This window comes from Nelumbo lutea, chromosome 3 (assembly GCF_056320005.1).
Source record: "Nelumbo lutea isolate HS-2025 chromosome 3, American lotus-T2T, whole genome shotgun sequence".
In the NCBI taxonomy this organism is placed as follows: domain Eukaryota; kingdom Viridiplantae; phylum Streptophyta; class Magnoliopsida; order Proteales; family Nelumbonaceae; genus Nelumbo; species Nelumbo lutea.
In genome coordinates, this window is record NC_142686.1 from 59,524,837 (window position 1) to 59,544,433 (window position 19,597).

Consider the following 19,597-nt stretch of genomic DNA (forward strand, 5'->3'; position numbering starts at 1 on the left):
CTTCATTCATTGTGTCTATCCATTCAGGTACTAAGAGAGCTTCTACCATATTTTTAGGGATAGGGACACTATCAATGGAAGAAATGAAAGCATGAAAAGAGGGTGAGATGTTCTCATAGGAAACAAAATGGGAAATAGGATACTTGGTGGTACAAGGCCTAACTGCCTTCCTTTTTGCAATGGAGATGTCTAGGTCATCAATAGATGAAGTATCAATAACAAGAGGGTTAGAAACATCAATAGGAATGGTAGTACCTGGTTGGATATGATCTATCCTCGGCGAATCTGATGATGTTGGCGGTACAGTTTCAAGTTGCTCCACAACTCTTGAATTTAGTTGGCCCTTGCAACGATGGAACACATGGAAAGGAGGGGGCTCAGGCTGAGGGGGGAGAATTTGAACTGGTTTCTCCTCCACCTTACTCTCCCCCTGAGGAGAAACCGGGGGAAAAAGGGGTACTTTCAAAGAAAGACACATCTATGGAGACAGTACTTCTTGGAAGCGGGGTCAAAGCACCAATAACCTTTTTTGGGAAGAAGGATAACCCAAGAATACACAGGGAATGGTATGAGGATCAAGTTTACCACGAGTAGGAGATAGGTACTGGACGAAACAACAACCAAACACACAGATAGGAATAGAGAAGAGGGGAGCCTTGGGAAATAGAAGCTAATGGGGGGCCTTGTACCCTAACAAGCAAGATGGCATACGGTTGATGAGATAGGCAGCACACAACATATCATCCAACCAAAAATGTTTAGGAACATTCATGTGTATGAGTAATCCACGAGCAACTTCAAGGAGGTGGTGGTTTTTTCTTTCAGCAACACCATTCTATTGAGGGGTTCTAGCACAAGAGTTGCGATGTATGGATCCACACGAAGCAAAAACTCTGTGAGATCACTATGAAAATATTCTTTGACATTGTCTGATTGGAAAATTTGGATTTCCGTTTGAAATTAAGTGAATATCAATAGTTGGAAATCTTTAATGATTTTTGGTACTCCATCTCTAGATTGCATAGGATACACCCATGTATATCGTGAGTAGTCATCAATAAGTGTAATGAAATACTTATAGCCAGACTTGGATGTTAAAGTAACAGGGCCCCAGACATCAGAATAAACAATATGAAATGAAAATTCAGATTTATTATTTCTTGAAGTAAAATGATTTCTACAATGTTTGCTCAACTGACAAGTTTGACATGTGAAATCCGAAATTGACACTGATTTAAATAAATCTGGTAACACAACTTTCAATGACTCAAAAGATAAATGATCCAAATGATTGTGCCATAAATGGACTTGACTCTTACTAGATAGACTCTTAGGCTCAATAGCCGCAAGACTAGTTTTATTCTCTAGCATGTAAAGACCATCTACCATACGACCTCTACCAATCATCTTCCCTGAGGCCAAATCCTGTATCATACAAGAGGAAGGAAAAAGGGTTACTGAGTAGTTTAACGAATTTGTTATACTACTAATAGAGAACAAATTTATGGGCGGTTTAGGAACATGTAGAACATCAGAAAGGGTGAGTCCAAGAGGAAGGGAGATGGTTCCTTGACCAGCTATGTGAAAGAATGGTAGGATCCATCTAATAAACGCCATAAAGGTTGCGGAATGGGTGGACGAATTTCAAAAAATTTCCTACCTTCTCCCAACTAGGAATCATATTCCCTAAGTTTAGAATACAATATTCAAGGATCCCACTTGAACCATAATCAAACCAGATCTGTACCAAAAGATAAATGGGAGGAATATACCTGATCTGGAGAAGCAGTATCTCCCAAAGTTGGTGTTCACGCCCAAAGAATGCTCCAAGATCCGTTCCTGCTGAAGATGACACAACTGTGGATGGAACAGAACTAGCAGGGTGCGTCCTACACACTAGATCCTTCACAAGAATCCTCTGGAAACACTAAACGCTGAATCCTTTTAGTCTTTGTTGCAAGACTAATGTCAAGAACAGATTTCTTGACTTTCTTTTTCTGCAAAGATCTAATCTTGCAAAAACAGATGGCGGCGGCAGGAGGAGAACTCTAAAGGCAAAAAGGCTGAACTGCCTTTTTCTTTTCTGGAGTATGAATGAGATCCTCTCTCAATTCGCAGGAGATATCCTATATCTCTTCAAGGTGGTTCGAAATCTGATATTTCTCTCTCTTGGTTAGGGTTTCTTCTCCTTTCTTCTTGATTAAGAATCCTCCTAATTAGGAGTTATCCCAATCCAAATCAGTATTTGGATAGGGGATAATCTTAATCCTATCTGCAGATAAAGTTAGCTTACTCCTGATCTTATTAGGAGGTTACCAGATTCAAATCTAATTTGAATTTGGTCTCCAAGAGTGGATAAGGCTAAAGGCCCAATCCTTTTACTAACATTAATCTCAGATTCGCCCCAAGGATGGGTGATCATATCAGCCCACCTCGAAATGGGCTTCTGGCCCATTAAGTGTTCAGTGTCTAATTACTTTCCAATCTGCTGCCCAGTTGGGCTTCTTTGTATGGCGTGGGACCCAAGCATTGATCTACACACCAGCCACATGAGTTCGGCCCAACCTTTAATACAAGGCCCATCCGAATTCACTAAAAAACTCAATGAACCCCTTGAGTCCATCATATGGACCCTATGGGCCCAACACTTACATTAAGTGGTCCCTGGGCCAAGCCATCTTATAAAAACCCAGGGACTGTGGGCAGGTGCAAGATTAGCCCATTAGGTATTATCCTCAATGGTCTTACACTTAACCTCTCAGCCCTTAATGATCAAGCACTGCCCGACAAGAGAGGACCTCTCCCTCGGCTGCAAGGAGCAGTGCCGCACTTTCCTCTCACATGGATCCCGGGAATTAAAACCATTTGCAAACAATTCGAAACCGTACATATATATATATAAATATATTAATTTTGCAAAACAAAATTCCAACGATTGAAATCAACTGCCGGCAGTTTGGTTTCCATCAGAGAGTGCATTCCCAATCATTACCCTTTGTCCGACAAAGTGGCTGATTCTGTCACTATGATCACCCACTCAGATGAATTCTCAAACTGCCCCAACATACCCAGGTTTTGATCCTCGCTAAGGATCTCACTGATTGGCATATCAAAGGCAGCCTGATCCAACACCTAGTGAAATGTCATAATCGAGTCTAGGGGTCAGGTGTAACTTTCCAGTTTTGCCCATCTATCTCCAAGGTCTAGGGCAATACTGGAAATCTGGTCCGGTTCAAGGATTCAAGTAATCCCATACTGCATGTGCCTCGGGTCTTACCCTGATGGCTGAGAGAGGCCATCCCAACACTTGGTGGCACACCAGCATCAACCTTGGCAGGATAAATCTCCCCAGACTTATCCAACGGCTGTGAATATTTAAAACTAACATGAGTCTCTATAAATGTCCAGTTTTAGGGTTTTACACAGAATTAAACCAAACAACATGAATCAAACATGCACTTTATTTATTTCCACTAAATAACAAAAGTACATCAAATCAGATTGAAGCTAAGGGCATACAAAAACTGTCTAACACTATGGTGGAGAAAGAACCATCAACAAGTCTCACCTTATCCTGACTAGATAATAGATGACAAGATTGAAAACAATTGGAGTTACCCGTCATATGGTTCGAGGCTCTAGAATCTATTATCCAAAGAGAGTTTGAGGGATGAGAGGACACATGGAAAGTTGTGGTAGAATTACTGTTACCTAATATAGATGCAAAGTCGAGGGGGAAGAAGCAAAATTCATCTGGCGGATTGCCCTCCTGTACAGTTCTAAATGGTCACGGAAAGAATTAATGATATCTTCCCTGGGATCAATCACAGAAGGACTCATAGTAGTGGTAGATGATTGAAGCTCTTGAGAGGCTAAGTTTGCTGCTTAAACTTCCTCTGACCTTGCTGTCCTGGCTTCTTATTTTGGTCTGGCTTTTTACTCAACTCCTGAGCCCACTTTAGCTTCTCATGAAGCTCCCAACATGTCTCCTGAGTATGTCTAGATTTCTAACAATGTGTACACCATAGTTTATCTTTGTCATCAACTTTCTTCAGGAAGTCACTCTTCTTAAAGGAATTACCACCACCCGTAGCAACACTCCCTTTAGCTACTAATGCAATCTGCTCTCCCTCAGGATTATTCATCACATTCCGTCTATTCTCTTTTGACTGTACTAGAGCATATACTTCTTGCACTAATGGCAGATCTTTACTCCCCAATATCTGAACCCTGATAGATTCATATATGGAATTCAGCCCTAAGAGGAAGGCAAAGATTTGTTGCTGGGAAACCAGAAACTTGTATGCTTTGGCATCTGCATCATATTTCCAGTCTATATTCTGATAGTGATCTAGTTCCTTCCAAATAGAAGTTAAGTCTGAATAGTAGACAGAGTGACTCCTCTCCCCCTGCTTACAAGTTGAGGAGGCAACCTGCAACTGATATATTTTCGCATAATGCCATTGTTCTGAATATGTAGATTTAGCCTACTCCTGTATCTCATGAGTTGTTTCAGCCCACATGAAGGTCTTTCTCACCTGTGGCAGCATAGGCAATAACAGCCATGACATCGCCATGCCGTTTTCCTGGTCCCACCTATCATGTTCCACGCCTCCAAACCGGGGTTCTCTGATTCTACCATTGATATACCCCACTTTTCCCCTTGCAGTTATGTCGAGCGTGATTCCCCTTGACCATTCTAGGTAATTAAGGCCATCAAAGGGAATCACAGCCATGGGGAAACTCTTGTCAAAACCGCACTCATCCGACTCTGACTAGAAGTCGCACCACACATACTAAAATCCTCAAAAGACATAGAACTTGATTTCTGTTCAGTCACAATCCAGGTCAAAGAACAAGTTCTCAATTCAATTCAGGCTCACAGTTCAATCAAACAAGGTTGAAGTCTTAGTTTAGCCACAATTTTGGGCACAAAAAAACTTGTTCTTACTTAGAAAAATCAAAACTGACACCATTACTTGTTCTCAGATTTCAACCCTACTAAACCAGTTCAATGAAGGGATGGGAGATCCATCATATGGATGGCCGAACTCTACAGGAGGTTGGGCGAAATTTCAAAAATTTCTCTCTCCCATTCGGGAATCGTATTCCCTAATTTAGAAAACTGCATTTTCAAGGTTCATTCTTGATTCAAAACCGGACAAGAACTAAAACCAAAAGGAAAGTGAGGGGATACACCTGATACGAAGTAACAGTAACTCCCAATGTAGGTGTTCACGCCCAAAGTGAAGACCAAAACATGCCTCCACTGAAGTTGACACAGTGTGTATTGAAACAGGATCAACAGGATAGTTCTTCAGCAAGAACCTGAATTCTTCAGTAAGAATCGAACAATGGCTGGTGAGCACGACTTCAGATTGTTTCTTCTAGCAAAAAAAATATCAAGAACCTTTCTTGATCAGTTCCATAGGTGGAAATCGAATTGGGTAGGGGCAACAAGAACTAGGGAGAATTCTGCAGGTTGCTGAGTGTGTATAAATTGAGGAATTCGCCCCATATTCATAGCCTTCTTTGGATCAGACTCCTAACCCAATTAGGAGAGAGTTTCTTGATCTAAATCTGATATTTGGATTTGGACTCTTAAATGGATAAGACTTATCCTGTCCTTCAACTAATCCTGATCAGGTTACAAATTAGATTTTGCCCCCTTTTAATTAACTGACTTAAGCCCAATTCGAAATGGACTTTAGGCCCATTAAGTCACATAGCTCACTTACCCTTTAATATGCTGGCTAACTTGGCTCTCTTTGTATGGCGTGGGACCCTAACATCGATCTACAAATCAGCCACATGGGTTCAGCCCAGCCTCTGTTACAAGGCCTGGCCAAATTCACTGTAGGACAAAGTAAACCCCTGAGTCCATCACCATGGGCTCTTAATGGGCCCAACATTTCTACTAAATGGTCATTGGGTCCAGCCACCTTATGAAAACCCAAGGACTGTGGGCAGATGCAAGATTAGCCCATCAGGTATTACCCTCAATGGTCTTACACTTAACCTCCCATTCCTTAATGATCATACACTGTCCGACAAGAGAGGACCTCTCCCTCGGCTGCAAGGTACAGTGCTGCACTCTCTACCCACATGGATCCCGGAATTAAAACCCTTTTGCAAACAATTTGAAACCATAATATATATATATATATATATATATATATATATATATGTATATCTCAGTATAAATATATTTTGCAAACACAAATTTCAAACACATTTGAAATCCACTGCCGGCAGTTTAGGTTTCCATCAGAGAGAGTGCATTCCCCGATCATTCACTTTGTCTGACAAAGGGGCTAATCCTATTACTATGATCACCCACTCAAGTGAATTCTCGGACTATCCCAACATACCTAGGTTTTGACTCCCTCTAAGGATCTCACTGATTGGCATATCAAAGATAACTCAATCCGACACCTAGTGCAGTACCATAATCAAGTCTAGGGGTCAGGTGTAACATTCCAGTTTTGCCCATCTATCTCCAAGGTCTAGGGCAATACTGGAATTTGGTCTAGTTCAGGGTTTCAAGAAAACCCACACTACATGTACCTCAGGTCTCACCCTGGCAATTGAGACAAGCCACTCCAACCAACTTGGCAGCACATCAGCGTCAGCTTTGGCAAGATAAATCTCCTCAGATCTATCCAATGGCTGTGAAAATTCTAAACTAACACGAATCTCATAAGTGTCCAGTTTAAGGGTATTACACAGAAACACACCAAATCACATTAATCAATTATGCACCTTTTGTTAATTTACAATAAATGACAATAATTACATCAATTTGATTGGAGCTAAGGGCATATACTGTCTAACAGCTCCCACTTGCACTTAGGTCCAATCGGGTACAAGCCGGAGTCTCAGACTTTTCACGTGTTTCTCAAACACTTTCTGTGTTAGTGGCTTAGTCAATGGGTTTGCCACATTCTCTGCTGATGCTACCTTGTAACATCATTCAGATGTGTAAAACATATAAAAAAACAGGTCTGCCCAGTCCCTCCAGCAATAACTCATCAACTTTCCACACAACAATTTAAGTTTCAATATGAACTGAAGAAGAAAACAAACTGCTGTCACAGCAGTTACAGAACTGCAGACCTGAACAGCCCACCTTTCAGGGCATAAGAAGGATCACTCGATCCACATATATGAGAGAAAGCACTCTCACACCAGCCGCAGTTCATTAGACCCACATAACCCACTCACCTGGGTACAAAAGGATCAGTTCGATCCACAAGGCTGAGGAAGAAAGGAGAAAAAACCACACAGCATTTGGCTTCCCTCCCCTTGATGATTTCTGGGCTCATGACCAAGAGAGAAAAAAAATACACAGCAAGCTCCCTCACACGTCAACCAGAAACCTTTTTCCTTTGATTCAGTCACCAATAGAAAAATACAGTAGTTGGAGGAGGAAACACACAGATCGCCCTGCTCCTAAGATTGGATCTGTCTCTCTGATACCATGTTTTCTTGGTAAAGAGGCAGTACGATCCCAGAATAGTGAGAGGAGAAGAAGGAGAAGCGAGAAAAGAAAATAGAGATTGGAGAGGAAAAAAATAGTTACCGGCGCCAACCTTTTTAATATTTATACTAGGGCGACCATTCAAAAAAAATAAAAAGAAGTACAATTACAAATGTGCCCTTGCGGCACTAAATTGAAATAAAACTAAGTTTTTCAACAGTCTCCTAAATCACTGTGAATTAAATTTAGAGGTTCAGTCTGTCTCTACCATAGGATGAGTTTTCTTTGTGAATTTAGGTTAAACACAAACTTTACACTTTCCAGTTTCATAAAATGTCATGCATGACATTGGGCCTATTTTACTCATTTTCTTAATGTAAGGACCTAATCTACCATGCCAAACATTCACAGGTTCATTCAAGTAAGAAGAAGCAGATCTATTTCCATTCATAATTTCCAGGGCATTCAGTACAAGGAGACTACTATTACAATATAGCCTTTACGAACAAACATACCATTCTTAGTAAGAACCAAAATTATCAGATTCAACAATCAACTTCATCCTAGCCATTTTCAGCAAAGCTCTAGAAATTAGGTTCCAACTTCCAACAAATTTCTGGCACATATAGGACGTCATTCAATGCTAGAACCTATAGTTGAGTTTGAGGACCACCTTTCCCTTTCCTAGGATTGGTGACGCCTTGGAATTGCCCATATAGACTTGCTCTCCCTCCCCCACAATTGAGAAGGAAGTGAATGCTGCTCTGTTGCCACAGATATGCCTGGTGGCATTATTGTCAACTACCCTATCTTTGGAATCTCCTACTAAGATCACCTCTGAAACCATGGCAGTAATAATTTCAGTCTCAACAAGATTTGCTTCCGGATTCTTAGATTTTTCCTGCTTATCATTTCTTTTTCCTGAACCTGAAATTTGCTCCCCAATGGCCAGTTTTACCATAAACAAAACAAGGGTTATCATTTTTTTCTTAAACTGACCACCTTGTTTCTTGAAGTGATTATTTTCCTTCTTGGGTTGATCCTTATTCTGTTTCTGGGATGTCTTGGAATTGATTGTCTCAACCAAATTGGCCTTGGAGGTGACTTCACTGGATTTTTCAATCTTGGTTTTATTCCAGTCATTTTCCTCTATCTTGATGTGAGTAATAAGGTCCTGAAGAGTGAAGTCTCTTTTCTTGTGTTCCATATTATTCTCATAATCCTTCCAGGAAGGGGGGAGTTCTTTTTTTTTTCTTTTTATGAGAGCTGTCTTGGAAAGCCTCGGGTATGGTGGCCATTCCCTCAGTTGAGAGATCATTCAGAAGCGTCTACTAATCATGTATTTGGGAGGATATAGATTTCTCTTTAGTCATCACAAAATCTAAGAAGTTTCTGACAACAAACTTTTCATTGCAAGCATTTTCAGAAATATATTTCTTATTTAGAGTTTTTCATATATGTACTGCATGCTCATAACCACAATAAACATCATTTAGTTTATTTGTCAAGGAATTGAGAATAGCACTCTTGCAAATATCATTAGCAATATCTCAATATTTCACATGATCCAGATCTAGTGGGTTCATACACATGCTCATCAACAAGAGCCCTAGGTTCAGTCAAATATTTGCAATTCTAAGAAGAAAATAAAGTTTTTGTTGCTATCATTTGTAATGGGTTCCATACTTCCATTAAAGGGTTCTAGTTTCGACACATCAGGAATAGTAAATCCATTGAAATCCACTTAAGAATGTTGGAAAATAGGTATTAAAACGTGTAGAGAAGATGGGCCGAATGGCCCATAGGTTGTTTATTCTTCTTGTTATTTTGGGTCCATCTTGTCAATGTTAAGTTATTTTTTTAAGTTCTTTGTAAATTCTGCCCAACTAAGGGCCTCCTTGTAATTACTCAAAAATATCTAATAAAACAGTATTAGAGGGCTGAGATAGAGACTGTTCGAAAACTCTTCTCAGAGCCCTCATTGCCGAAACACACAAGTCTCCTCTCCTCTCTTCAGTTTCAACATGGTATCAGAGCATATCTGAACTTGAATGTCCTAGGGCTGGAGGCTTAGTCACGTACTGCCTGATTCTTGGAGGTCATTGGACAAGCCCAAGACTAGAATCTCTTGGAGAAGGGGTTCGGTGACTAGGAAGAATCAGAGAAGAAGAAAAAAAGGGGAAGGGGAACAGCTCGGTTCTGTTTTTGAAGCTTGACTGTGTTTGGACTGCTGAAGCTCGAACTGTAAGTTGTGCTCAGTTTTCTGGTTCTGTTTTGCATTACCTTCGACTGTGTTTGGATTGTTGAAGTGTTCGAAAATCCTAACTGTTCTGTACTACCTTCAACTCCATTAAATCTGGTTTAACTCAGAAATTTCTGGGCTGTTTTTCTCTTCTTCTTGGACTGTTAAAATCTGCCGAAACATCATTGTAACAAGGCTGTGTATTGTTACTCTTGTTTGGCTGTTTTTAGAAGGCTGTACGAACAGTTTTTGGGGTATTTTCTCTTCTTTGACAGTGGGGTTGTCTCTATTGCCCACACTGTGTTTGTGAAAAGGACTATTCAGCAATACCGATTGGTACTTACTCTTCTTGGCTGAGTGTACAACCTTGAAAAGGTACTTCGGCTAAGTGCACAGTGCCTAAGAGTTTTTGATTTCTTCTTGAAGCCTAAACTCAGTGTGTTGCCTCCTTGTGGTCAGCTGAACTCAGTGTGTTGTCTCCTTATGGTCGGCTGAACTCAGTTATTGCTTGTTCTTATCCAGCATACTTGTAGAAGTCATCTGAAATCATATTTGGAGTGTTTACATGATGTACTCCTCAGAGTTTGAAAACAAAAGTGGTGCTGAATATGGATTGGGTCAGGGGACTCCAAGTGATTCCTTATTGACTGTGACCACAGTTAAGCTAGATGGAACTAATTATCTGGCATGGTCACAATCAGTAAAGATTCATGTTTGTAGTAGAGGAAAGTGGGGGTTCATTTCCGGGAGTAAGAAGGCTCCCCCAGAAGATGATCCATCCTACGAGAAGTGGATGCAAGAAAATTACACTGTCATTGGGTGGCTTGTGAACTCAATGTAGCCATAGATCAGCCAACATTATCTATGGATGAATTCAGTAAAGGAAATATGGGATAGTGTTACTGAAACCTATTCCCAAAAACTAAATGTGGCTAGAGCCTATAAGATGAGAAGTGATGTGAAGAATCTGAGATAGGGGGAGAAACCATTATCTATATACTTCTCAACTTTGAAGTCTTTATGGCAAGAAATAGACTTGATAGAAGTTGTAACCTGGGACACCACCAATGATGTAGAGACCTACAGGAAACTGGTTGAAAGAAACAGGGTATTTGAGTTCTTAACCGGACTTAACCCGGAATATGATATCATAAAACAGAATATTCTTTCCAAGGAGTGTGTATCTTTGTCACAAGTTTATGCATTGGTGAGTAGTGAAGAGAGCAGAAGGGCTGTACAGGTTCAAGGGGCTGATATTAATGATCACTTTGCCAATATGGGGATTAAACCTAAAGGGAATGTTGGAACTTCTAGTGGCATAGGAAAGAAAGAAGTTGTATGTGAGTACTACAAGAGGCCGAAGCACACCAAAGACAAGTGCTGAAAGTTACATCCTAACCTTGTTCCCATTAGATTTCAGAAAAAATATGATAGTAAAAGATCAGGAAGTGCAAATGTAGCTGTCAAGCCTGATAGTGAAGAGATGTCTGCTTCTGCACAGTTGGCAGCCATGAGAGCAGAATATGAAAAGTTTGGGAAGATGATCAGTCAGCTGAGTGATGTGACCTCTGCTACCGACCCTTCAGGAAAATCTACTACTTTAGCATTTGCTCATTCAGGTATAAGGGCTTCTGCTAATCATGCTACTTCTTTAGGTAATCTCAAGATACCTTGGATTATTGACTCAGGTGCTTCTGACCATATGACCAATCTGTCTACCTTGTTTGTTTCATATGACTTACTTCCTGGACGTGATAAAATCACTTTAGCTGATGGTTCACTTGCCCCTATCTCTGGTAAGGGAACCATCAAGGCTACAGATTCCTTGTACCTCCCTTCTGCCTTTCATGTACCTAAACTAAATACAAATTTGTTGTCTGTGAGCAGTTTAACCAAGTCACTAAACTGTTGTGTAACCTTTTTTCCTTCCTACTGTGTTTTTCAGGATCTGGAGTCTCAGAAGGTGATTGGGAGTGGCCATGAGGCGAACGGAATATACCTGCTTGATACTCCGGGACAATGCAATGATCATCTTGGGAATGCTGCTCTTGGATCTGTCTCTTCAGAATCTGTTAGTCAGATTATGTTGTGTCATTGTCGTTTTGGTCATCTGTCTTTTTTGGCTTTGAGTCATCTATTCCCTGAACTGTTTAAGGGAATTAGTCTGTCCAGTCTTCATTGTGAGTCTTGTGAATTGTCAAAGCATTGTAGAAGCAAGTATCCTTTGAGAAATAAAAGATCTTCTGTTCCTTTTAATATTGTGCATTCTGATGTGTGGGGGCCTTACCACTTACCCTCCATGGGTGGCTACAAATATTTTATCCTGTTTATTGATGATTTTTCACGATTCACTTGGATATTCCTGATGAAATCCCGTGATGAAGTCCCAAGACTTGTAAAACAATTCCATGAATTTGTTCTAACCCATTTTGATACCAGGATTAAAATCTTCAGATCAGACAATGCAAAAGAATACTTTGAGAAAAACCTATCCTGCTATCTTTCTGACATGGGGGTTATTCATCAAAGCTCATGTGCTAGGACCCCAGAACAGAATGGGGTTGCTGAGAGGAAAAACAGGCATATTGTTGAGGTTGCAAGAAGTATCTTATTTGCCTCACATGTTTCTAACAGGTTTTGGGGTGATGTTGTACTTACTGCTACCTATCTCAAACTGCATGCCATCCAAGGTTTTGGGTTTTAAGTCTCCCTTCACTCTTCTTCATCCGGACAAAGATCTTTTTCCTATTCCTATTTGTGTCTTTGGCTGCACCTGTTATGTACATATTCCAAGTGTCCAAAGGCATAAATTTGAACCCAAAGCCCAAAAGTGTATCTTCCTTGGTTATTCCCCCAAACAGAAGGGTTATTGCTGTTTTGATTAAAGTCTGGCAATTGGTATGTCTCAATGGTTGTCACCTTTGATGAGTCTTCCCCTTTTATGGTTCCTCTCAGAAGGACATTGTCCACAGGGGGAGAATTTGACACAGGTGTTTGCTCTTCCTTTTCCTGTCCCTGTTGAGTCCCTTGATGTGCCTGCCTCTCTCTCAAATGAATCAAGGTTGGATCAGTCGTTCCATTCTCCTTGTCCTGGTACCCTACCTCCTCGTCCTGTCCTCAATCCCAAGGTGTATCAAAGGCAAAGATCAAAAAATGTGCAGGTTGTTTCTCCTACAACACATGAGCCTCCTACACTTCCAGTCACAGAAGAGACAACAGGTACTGGTTCAACACCTTTGGATTCATCCTTCCCTGACCTTGATATTCCCATTGCTGTTAGAAAAGGAAAACGGAAGTGCACTGCACACTGCATTTCCAAGCACCTTTCTTACAGTTTGCTTTCACTTTCATATTTTGCCTATCTCTCTTCTGTTGCTTCTCATCCTATTCCCAGGTCTGTGTCAGAAGCTCTTAAGATTCCAGAATGGAGGGATGCTATGAAATCTGAAATAGATGCCCTACACAAGAATGACACATGGGAAGTGATGGATTTGCCTGAAGGGAAGGATCCTGTTGGTTGCAAGTGGGTCTTTACTATCAAATACAGAGTTGATGGTACCATTGAAAGATACAAGGCCAGTCTGGTTGCAAAAGGCTATACACAGACATATGTGATTGATTATTTAGAGACTTTTGCACCTGTTTCCAAGATGACATCTGTGAGGGTTCTTCTATCTTTAGCTGCTCACTTTGACTGGCCCCTTTATCAATTGGATGTGAAGAATGCATTTCTGAATGGTGAATTACATGAGGAGGTTTACATGTCTCTTCCTCCAGGGATGTATGGAACTGATATAAAAGGGAAGGTATGCAGGCTGAAGAAATCTCTTTATGGACTAAAACAGTCCCCTAGAGCATGGTTTGAGAGATTTAGCACAACACTTGTTAACTTTGGTTATGTGCAGACACAGTCCGATCATATTCTTTTTGTGAAGAGGAGTGGACCTCTGGCAGTATACCTCATTGTGTATGTAGATGATATTGTAGTGACGGGTAAGATGCCTCAGGAATTCAAGATCGAAAATCTTTTCTCCATACAGAGTTTGAGATTAAAGATTTGGGGGAATTGAGATACTTTCTTGGCATAGAAGTGGCTCGATCCAAGGATGGGATTCTTATCTCCCAAAGGAAGTATGTTCTTGACTTGCTCTCTGAAACTGGAAAGATGGGTGCTAGACCAGCTGCTACTCCTATTGATATGAGTCATAAACTCTCAGCCTCAGAAGGGACATTGTTAGAAGACAAAGGAATCTTTCAGAGACTTCTTGGGAAACTTTTGTATCTATGCATGACTCGGCCAGATATTGCATATGCAGTCAGTTGCATTAGCCAATTCATGCATGCTCATCGAGACACTCATTTGGCAGCTGTAGAGAGAATCCTAAGTTATTTGAAGGGCTCACCAGGAAAGGGTATTCTGTTTGCCAAGCATGGTCATATGAAACTTGAAGCTTACACCGATGCTGACTGGGCCGGGAACATTGATGCGAGAAGATCTACATCTGGGTATTGCAGCTTGGTAGCTGGAAATGTTGTTTCTTACAGAAGCAAGAAACAATCGGTTGTTGCTCGGTCTTCTACTGAAGTAGAATACAGGGCCATGGCACATGGGGTTTCTGAATTATTATGGCTAAAATCTTTGATGGAAGAACTTGGAGTTGAATATGACAAGCCAATGATGTTATACTGTGATAATCAGGTTGCCATCAACATTGCTCACAACCCAGTGCAACATGATAGAACCAAGCATATTGAAGTTGATCGACACTTCATTAGGGAAAGGGTCTCTTCGGGTGAAGTGTGTCTTCCTTTTACCACATCTGAAGGACAGTTGGCAGATTTTCTTACCAAAGGCATTCCCAAGGCAAAACTTCAGCATGATACCAGCAAGCTTGGCATGATTGACATCTATGCTCAGCTTGAGGGGGAGTGTAGAGAAGATGGGCCGAATGGCCCATAGGTTGTTTATTTTTCTTGTTATTTTGGGTCCATCCTGTCAATGTTAAGTTATTTTTTTTAAGTTCTTTGTAAATTCTGCCCAACTAAGGGCCTCCTTGTAATTACTCAAAAATATCTAAAAAACAGTGTTAGAGGGCTGAGATAGAGACTGTTCGAAAACTCTTCTCAGAACCCTCATTGCCGAAACACACAAGTCTCCTCTCCTCTCTTCAGTTTCAACAAAACGAATTATACTATTATGTATAATGTAACCTCTGACTTGTGTAGTGCTGCCAGATAATCAATATGTGGAATCCGTAACCTGTTCAGGAAGAATGAAAATTGAAAGCTAAAACTGGAAGATATGACCGAGGCATGTGCACGGTCCTTGAGTAGATTTTACATCTTACAAAAATGACCTCTGTTACATCAGAGAAGCACCCAGCTTGAAGATGCAAAAGAATGAAAACAAAAACCCTTGGAAGAAATTGTTATATCCAAAAGTCAGGCACACACACACACACACACACACACACACACACACACACACACGCGCGCGCGCGCGTGCGCACGCATGCACACACCATGGTAGTGCATATTTATCCTCTCTTCTTGCACCCCCAAATCCCATAGGCAAGCTCCCACTTTTTAACTTACCCTTTCCTATCCAATGTGGGACAAGTGCTTTTTATCATATTTGTGAGAGTTCTCAGAAGTTTTGGAGAGAAATGAATGCTGTAAAAGAACCCACGCCAACAAGAGGAAGAATAAGTGGACCTATGTAAATATTTCTGTCTAGTTCAAATTTCATATCCTAAACTAGTGATTCATTTCTTCATATTCATTTCCTAATTGTATAACTGGATTGATTTGCCTAAATTGTGGGGGTGTCAAACTGTAACAAGTGAACAAATATATAATAAAGATCTTGCTCAAACTGTAGTCAGATATCTTTGCCATTTTGGAATTTTCATATTGAAAATTCAGTCTCTGTAATGCTTGAACGGACATAGTCCATGCTTAAATTGAATGTGTTCAACAATTTTGGCTCCTCAAAGAGGAATGATTGCATGAAGCAAAACTTCATCTTTATTTTCGTGTTATACTAGGCATTGTCTTTTTCGAGTCTGCCTATAGACATTCTGCAACGAACTTTTGAGTAGCTTGTTTTGTGTTTGAATTTCTATGTTCATTGCCTATTGTGGCATATGTCCATAAGTTGTGACATTGTTAAGAATTCTAACTTCAATATATTATGTTATTATGGATGAAGGGGGGATTGTCAACAATACTCTGAGACCACCTATTCCGGAACGTTGTGATCCTGAGTGGAGAAAGCTAATGGAACATTGCTGGTCACCTGATCCTGCAGACAGACCATCATTCACTGAGATAACAAATAGGCTGCGAGTTATGTCAATGGCACTTCAGACCAAGGGACAGAATCAGCATAACAGATGATGACCAACTTTTCCATGTAATTAGACAAAATATACGTGCAACTGTATCATTGCTCAATGGTAGAGATGGTTGAATAGATTCAGTGCAATCCCTTGCTGTGGGAAAACTAACTTCTGAGGAGAATGAGAGCATGAATAAAATGTATAATATTGCTTCAAACGTTTGGTAACAAATCAATTTGATTTATTCATTTTCCCCTTTAGAAATAGATCAAATCTTATGTGTTATGGGGAAACATTACGGTTTTTTCTTTAGTTAAACTAAAAGAATCTTCTACTGTATCTGCCCACACTAGTAAATATTTTTCCATGTTCTTTCAAACTCTCTTTTTTTTGTAATAAATCATTTTGATTTAATTCAGTTTTCCCATTAGAAACACGGTATTGCATCTCCTACTTGTGCAAAGATATAATATGTACATGTAGGAATCTGGACTAGTTGTCTTTTATATCGGATATATAGGACTTCTCACATCATTATCATGTAACCTTTTTTTTTTTTAATTTACAGATTTGCATTGAAGTGATTGAACATGGTTATCTATCTTGTATTCGTCCATAGTTACCTGTCCTTCCATATTTGTAGTTCCAGTTTTCTTTTTCATAAACAAAAAAGTTAAAAATCTAGTGTACCTAATTGCAAAGATAATGCCTTTCCCATTTCTAGACTATCTAATCCTTGGCTGGAGTAGTTAAAATTTACATTTTGCAGTTTGACCAACACTGAATCCATCTATCCGTACAAAATAAAACAAGAAGTGGTGAAGTTAAAAATCCTCGTTATTATAGCTAGATTCTTAAAGGATTGGTAGCAACCAAAATGGACACTAAGAATCCTGAAATACAAATAAATATCTCATACTTAATAGGCCCCCCTTGGTTTTTTGGATTTTGAGAGGGAAAAATTGGTCAATGGTTTTTTATTCCCATAACCAAGATATCCATGTATTTTTTTTTATATTTATGTGGGGTTCATGGAAAATTTATTTTCCCTGGGAAAGTGACATCCATCTCCAAGTGGGCAACTTTCCCATCTACGGGGAAGTTGCCAACAATTGGATGAGACAAAATTGCCTCTTTTAAAAATGGTGTTTTTATGAATAAAATAGTCATTGTTTTATTTACTTGGAAAATAAAAGAACATGGGTAAATGCACTTACTTAGGTAAGTATTTCCCAAGAAACACTTACTTGAGTAAGTAACTTCACTAAAAGTGAATGGGCCATAGAGTTACCACTTGGATAAAGATAAGACATGAGAGGGTTAGTGGCTTGCAACTAATAAAAATGATGGTGTTTATATAGAAACTAGCCAAGACCCGTGCATTGCACAAGTTTTATTTATAAGAAAAATTGAAGATGGAGTTCTATAACATTTCCAATTAAGTGGTGTCCATCTAAGTTCAATTCATGTATTATTTTTTGGGGTTATGTCTAGTTTATCCAATGACAATTTAAGTTGCATTTTAGTGAGAGTGGCCAATTTCCTATTCTCTAGATAAATTTGAAAAAAACTTTTTATTAATTTTTATTGGTTTATTATTATTTTTGTATTATTTCTAGGTAAAATTATAAAAAAGCATCCGCTTAAAACAATTCTATAAACCACCCTTGTGTTTTGACCCTAACAAAGGCCTCTCCTATAGTTTTGAGAAAAAAAGTGCAAATACTTCCTTTCCCTTGGCTTTTCTATAACAAAGACATTGAAGTCTTATCATTGTTAATGCATTATCATACATAACTTAAAGTTTCAACCTTACCCTTTACTAATTTATTTTTCCAGATAACTTCCAAGGAATAATTCTCCTTACTATTCTACTATTGCATCCTTTTTCAAAACAATAGGGGAGGCTTTGTTAAGGTCAAAACACTGGGGAGCTTCATAGGATTGTTAGAAAATTCAAAAAGGTTTTTATAATTTTTCTTATTTTTAAATAGAATTTAAATTGATTTTAAAACAATTAAACTATATTTAAAATTAATATTGTTTTATTAATTGTTAAAATTATTAAAAATTGAATTTATTTAAGTATATTAAGTTTTTATTAAATTTAAATTCCTTATGAAGTTTGTATAAATTTTTATTTTTAGTGGAACTTAAGTTGGTTTTAAATTAATAAAATTTAATTATAAAACTAATAATTGTTTGATAATTTTCATTAGTTTTATATTAATTTTAAATTGATATTAGTTTTTTATTTATCTTATTTCTTTTATTAATTAAATTCTTTTTGTTACATTAAAAAAATATTTTATCAATAACAATAATTAATAATTATTTTATTTTATTTAAATAACTTACTAAGTTATAGTTATTCCATCCTTGGATTAAATAGCAATAAAAATATTTGTAGGATTTGTTGGAGTTTTCCTAATGTATAACTATATTCATATTTTTCTACTTTGCAATATGCTTTTTTGGATATACAAATTACAAGGATACATTGGAAAGCAAAGTTCAAAGTATTAGAAACACAAAATGTATTAAAAAGGCAATTTCAAAAGACATCAGGATACTCTTTGGAGACACATTAATAAACTATGGAAATTTAGAAATTTAGGTAAATCATAAAATTAGTACAACTTCTTGTGCCAAATTGGTATACTTCTGTGTTATGTCTTTGATCTACATTTTAGGATTATGTTTTAAGACTTATATAATCAGTTAATAGACTAAATGTTCTTCACTAGTGAATAGACTTGGATAGTCTATTTGGATGATTGACATAATTATACTACCTAAGGGATGGAGTAGTCTTTTTCAACTTCTAGGGTTAAACCTAAGGTATGAGTATTAGTGCTTATGAATTGGACCATTTCTATTGTGCTTCCACACTTTTAGATTGGAGTAATTGAATTGTTACATGTAATCCCTAAATTTTGTAATGGTATTTTGTTTGGTATCGGACTTGCTTTTGATATGCCAACTTGTGAGGTCTTTCTAGAGTTAATATCTAGGCATGTTGGAGCAAATTGAAATGTGTTTAGAAAAATGATCATTGTAATAGGATTTACAACTTTGTCGGATAAAGAGTATATTCCTAGACATACTATCTTTGGTGGAAATTGAAAAGTTGCTTGTGGTGGGATTCAAATGTATAGAATTGGTTTTACAAAATAAATATTATATAAATAAGGGTAAATTGCATATAGGTACCCTACACTTTGGAGATAGTATTACTTTCAAATTCCACTTTAGTATTTGAACTTCCAAAAATATACATTTAAGTTCAACTCCATTAAACTAATGTCACAGTGAAGGATATGAAATTATTAGAGTGCCCATACCTACCTTTGGACTTTGGATGCAAAATAGTGGTAATAAAGTAAGTTCACCCTAATCTGTTCATTGGGGTAGTCTCACTTTTCAATGCTTACTTTGCCGCCACTGTTTTGTGTTCGTAGTTCAAAGGTAGAAGAAAGATGCACTATGAGAAAAAGACAGTCAGAACATAGGCATTTCATAATTTTACCCCAT

General features: G+C 38.5%; 1 protein-coding gene across 11 annotated transcripts in view; it reads left to right on the forward strand.

Annotated features, from left to right (window-relative positions):
- Positions 1-16,511, forward strand: part of LOC148865199 (PB1 domain-containing protein tyrosine kinase) — a 71,943-nt gene extending 55,432 nt beyond the window's left edge. For all 11 annotated transcript variants that reach the window (XR_016110601.1, XR_016110603.1, XR_016110599.1 and 8 more), the window contains one exon: positions 15,934-16,511. Coding sequence is in view for 5 of the 11 variants with exons in the window: in XM_088980530.1 (XP_088836656.1) it covers positions 15,934-16,121 (188 nt within the window). In the remaining 6 variants the exon portion in view is untranslated. The remainder of the gene's footprint in view (positions 1-15,933) is intronic.
- Positions 16,512-19,597: the final 3,086 nt, after the last annotated feature.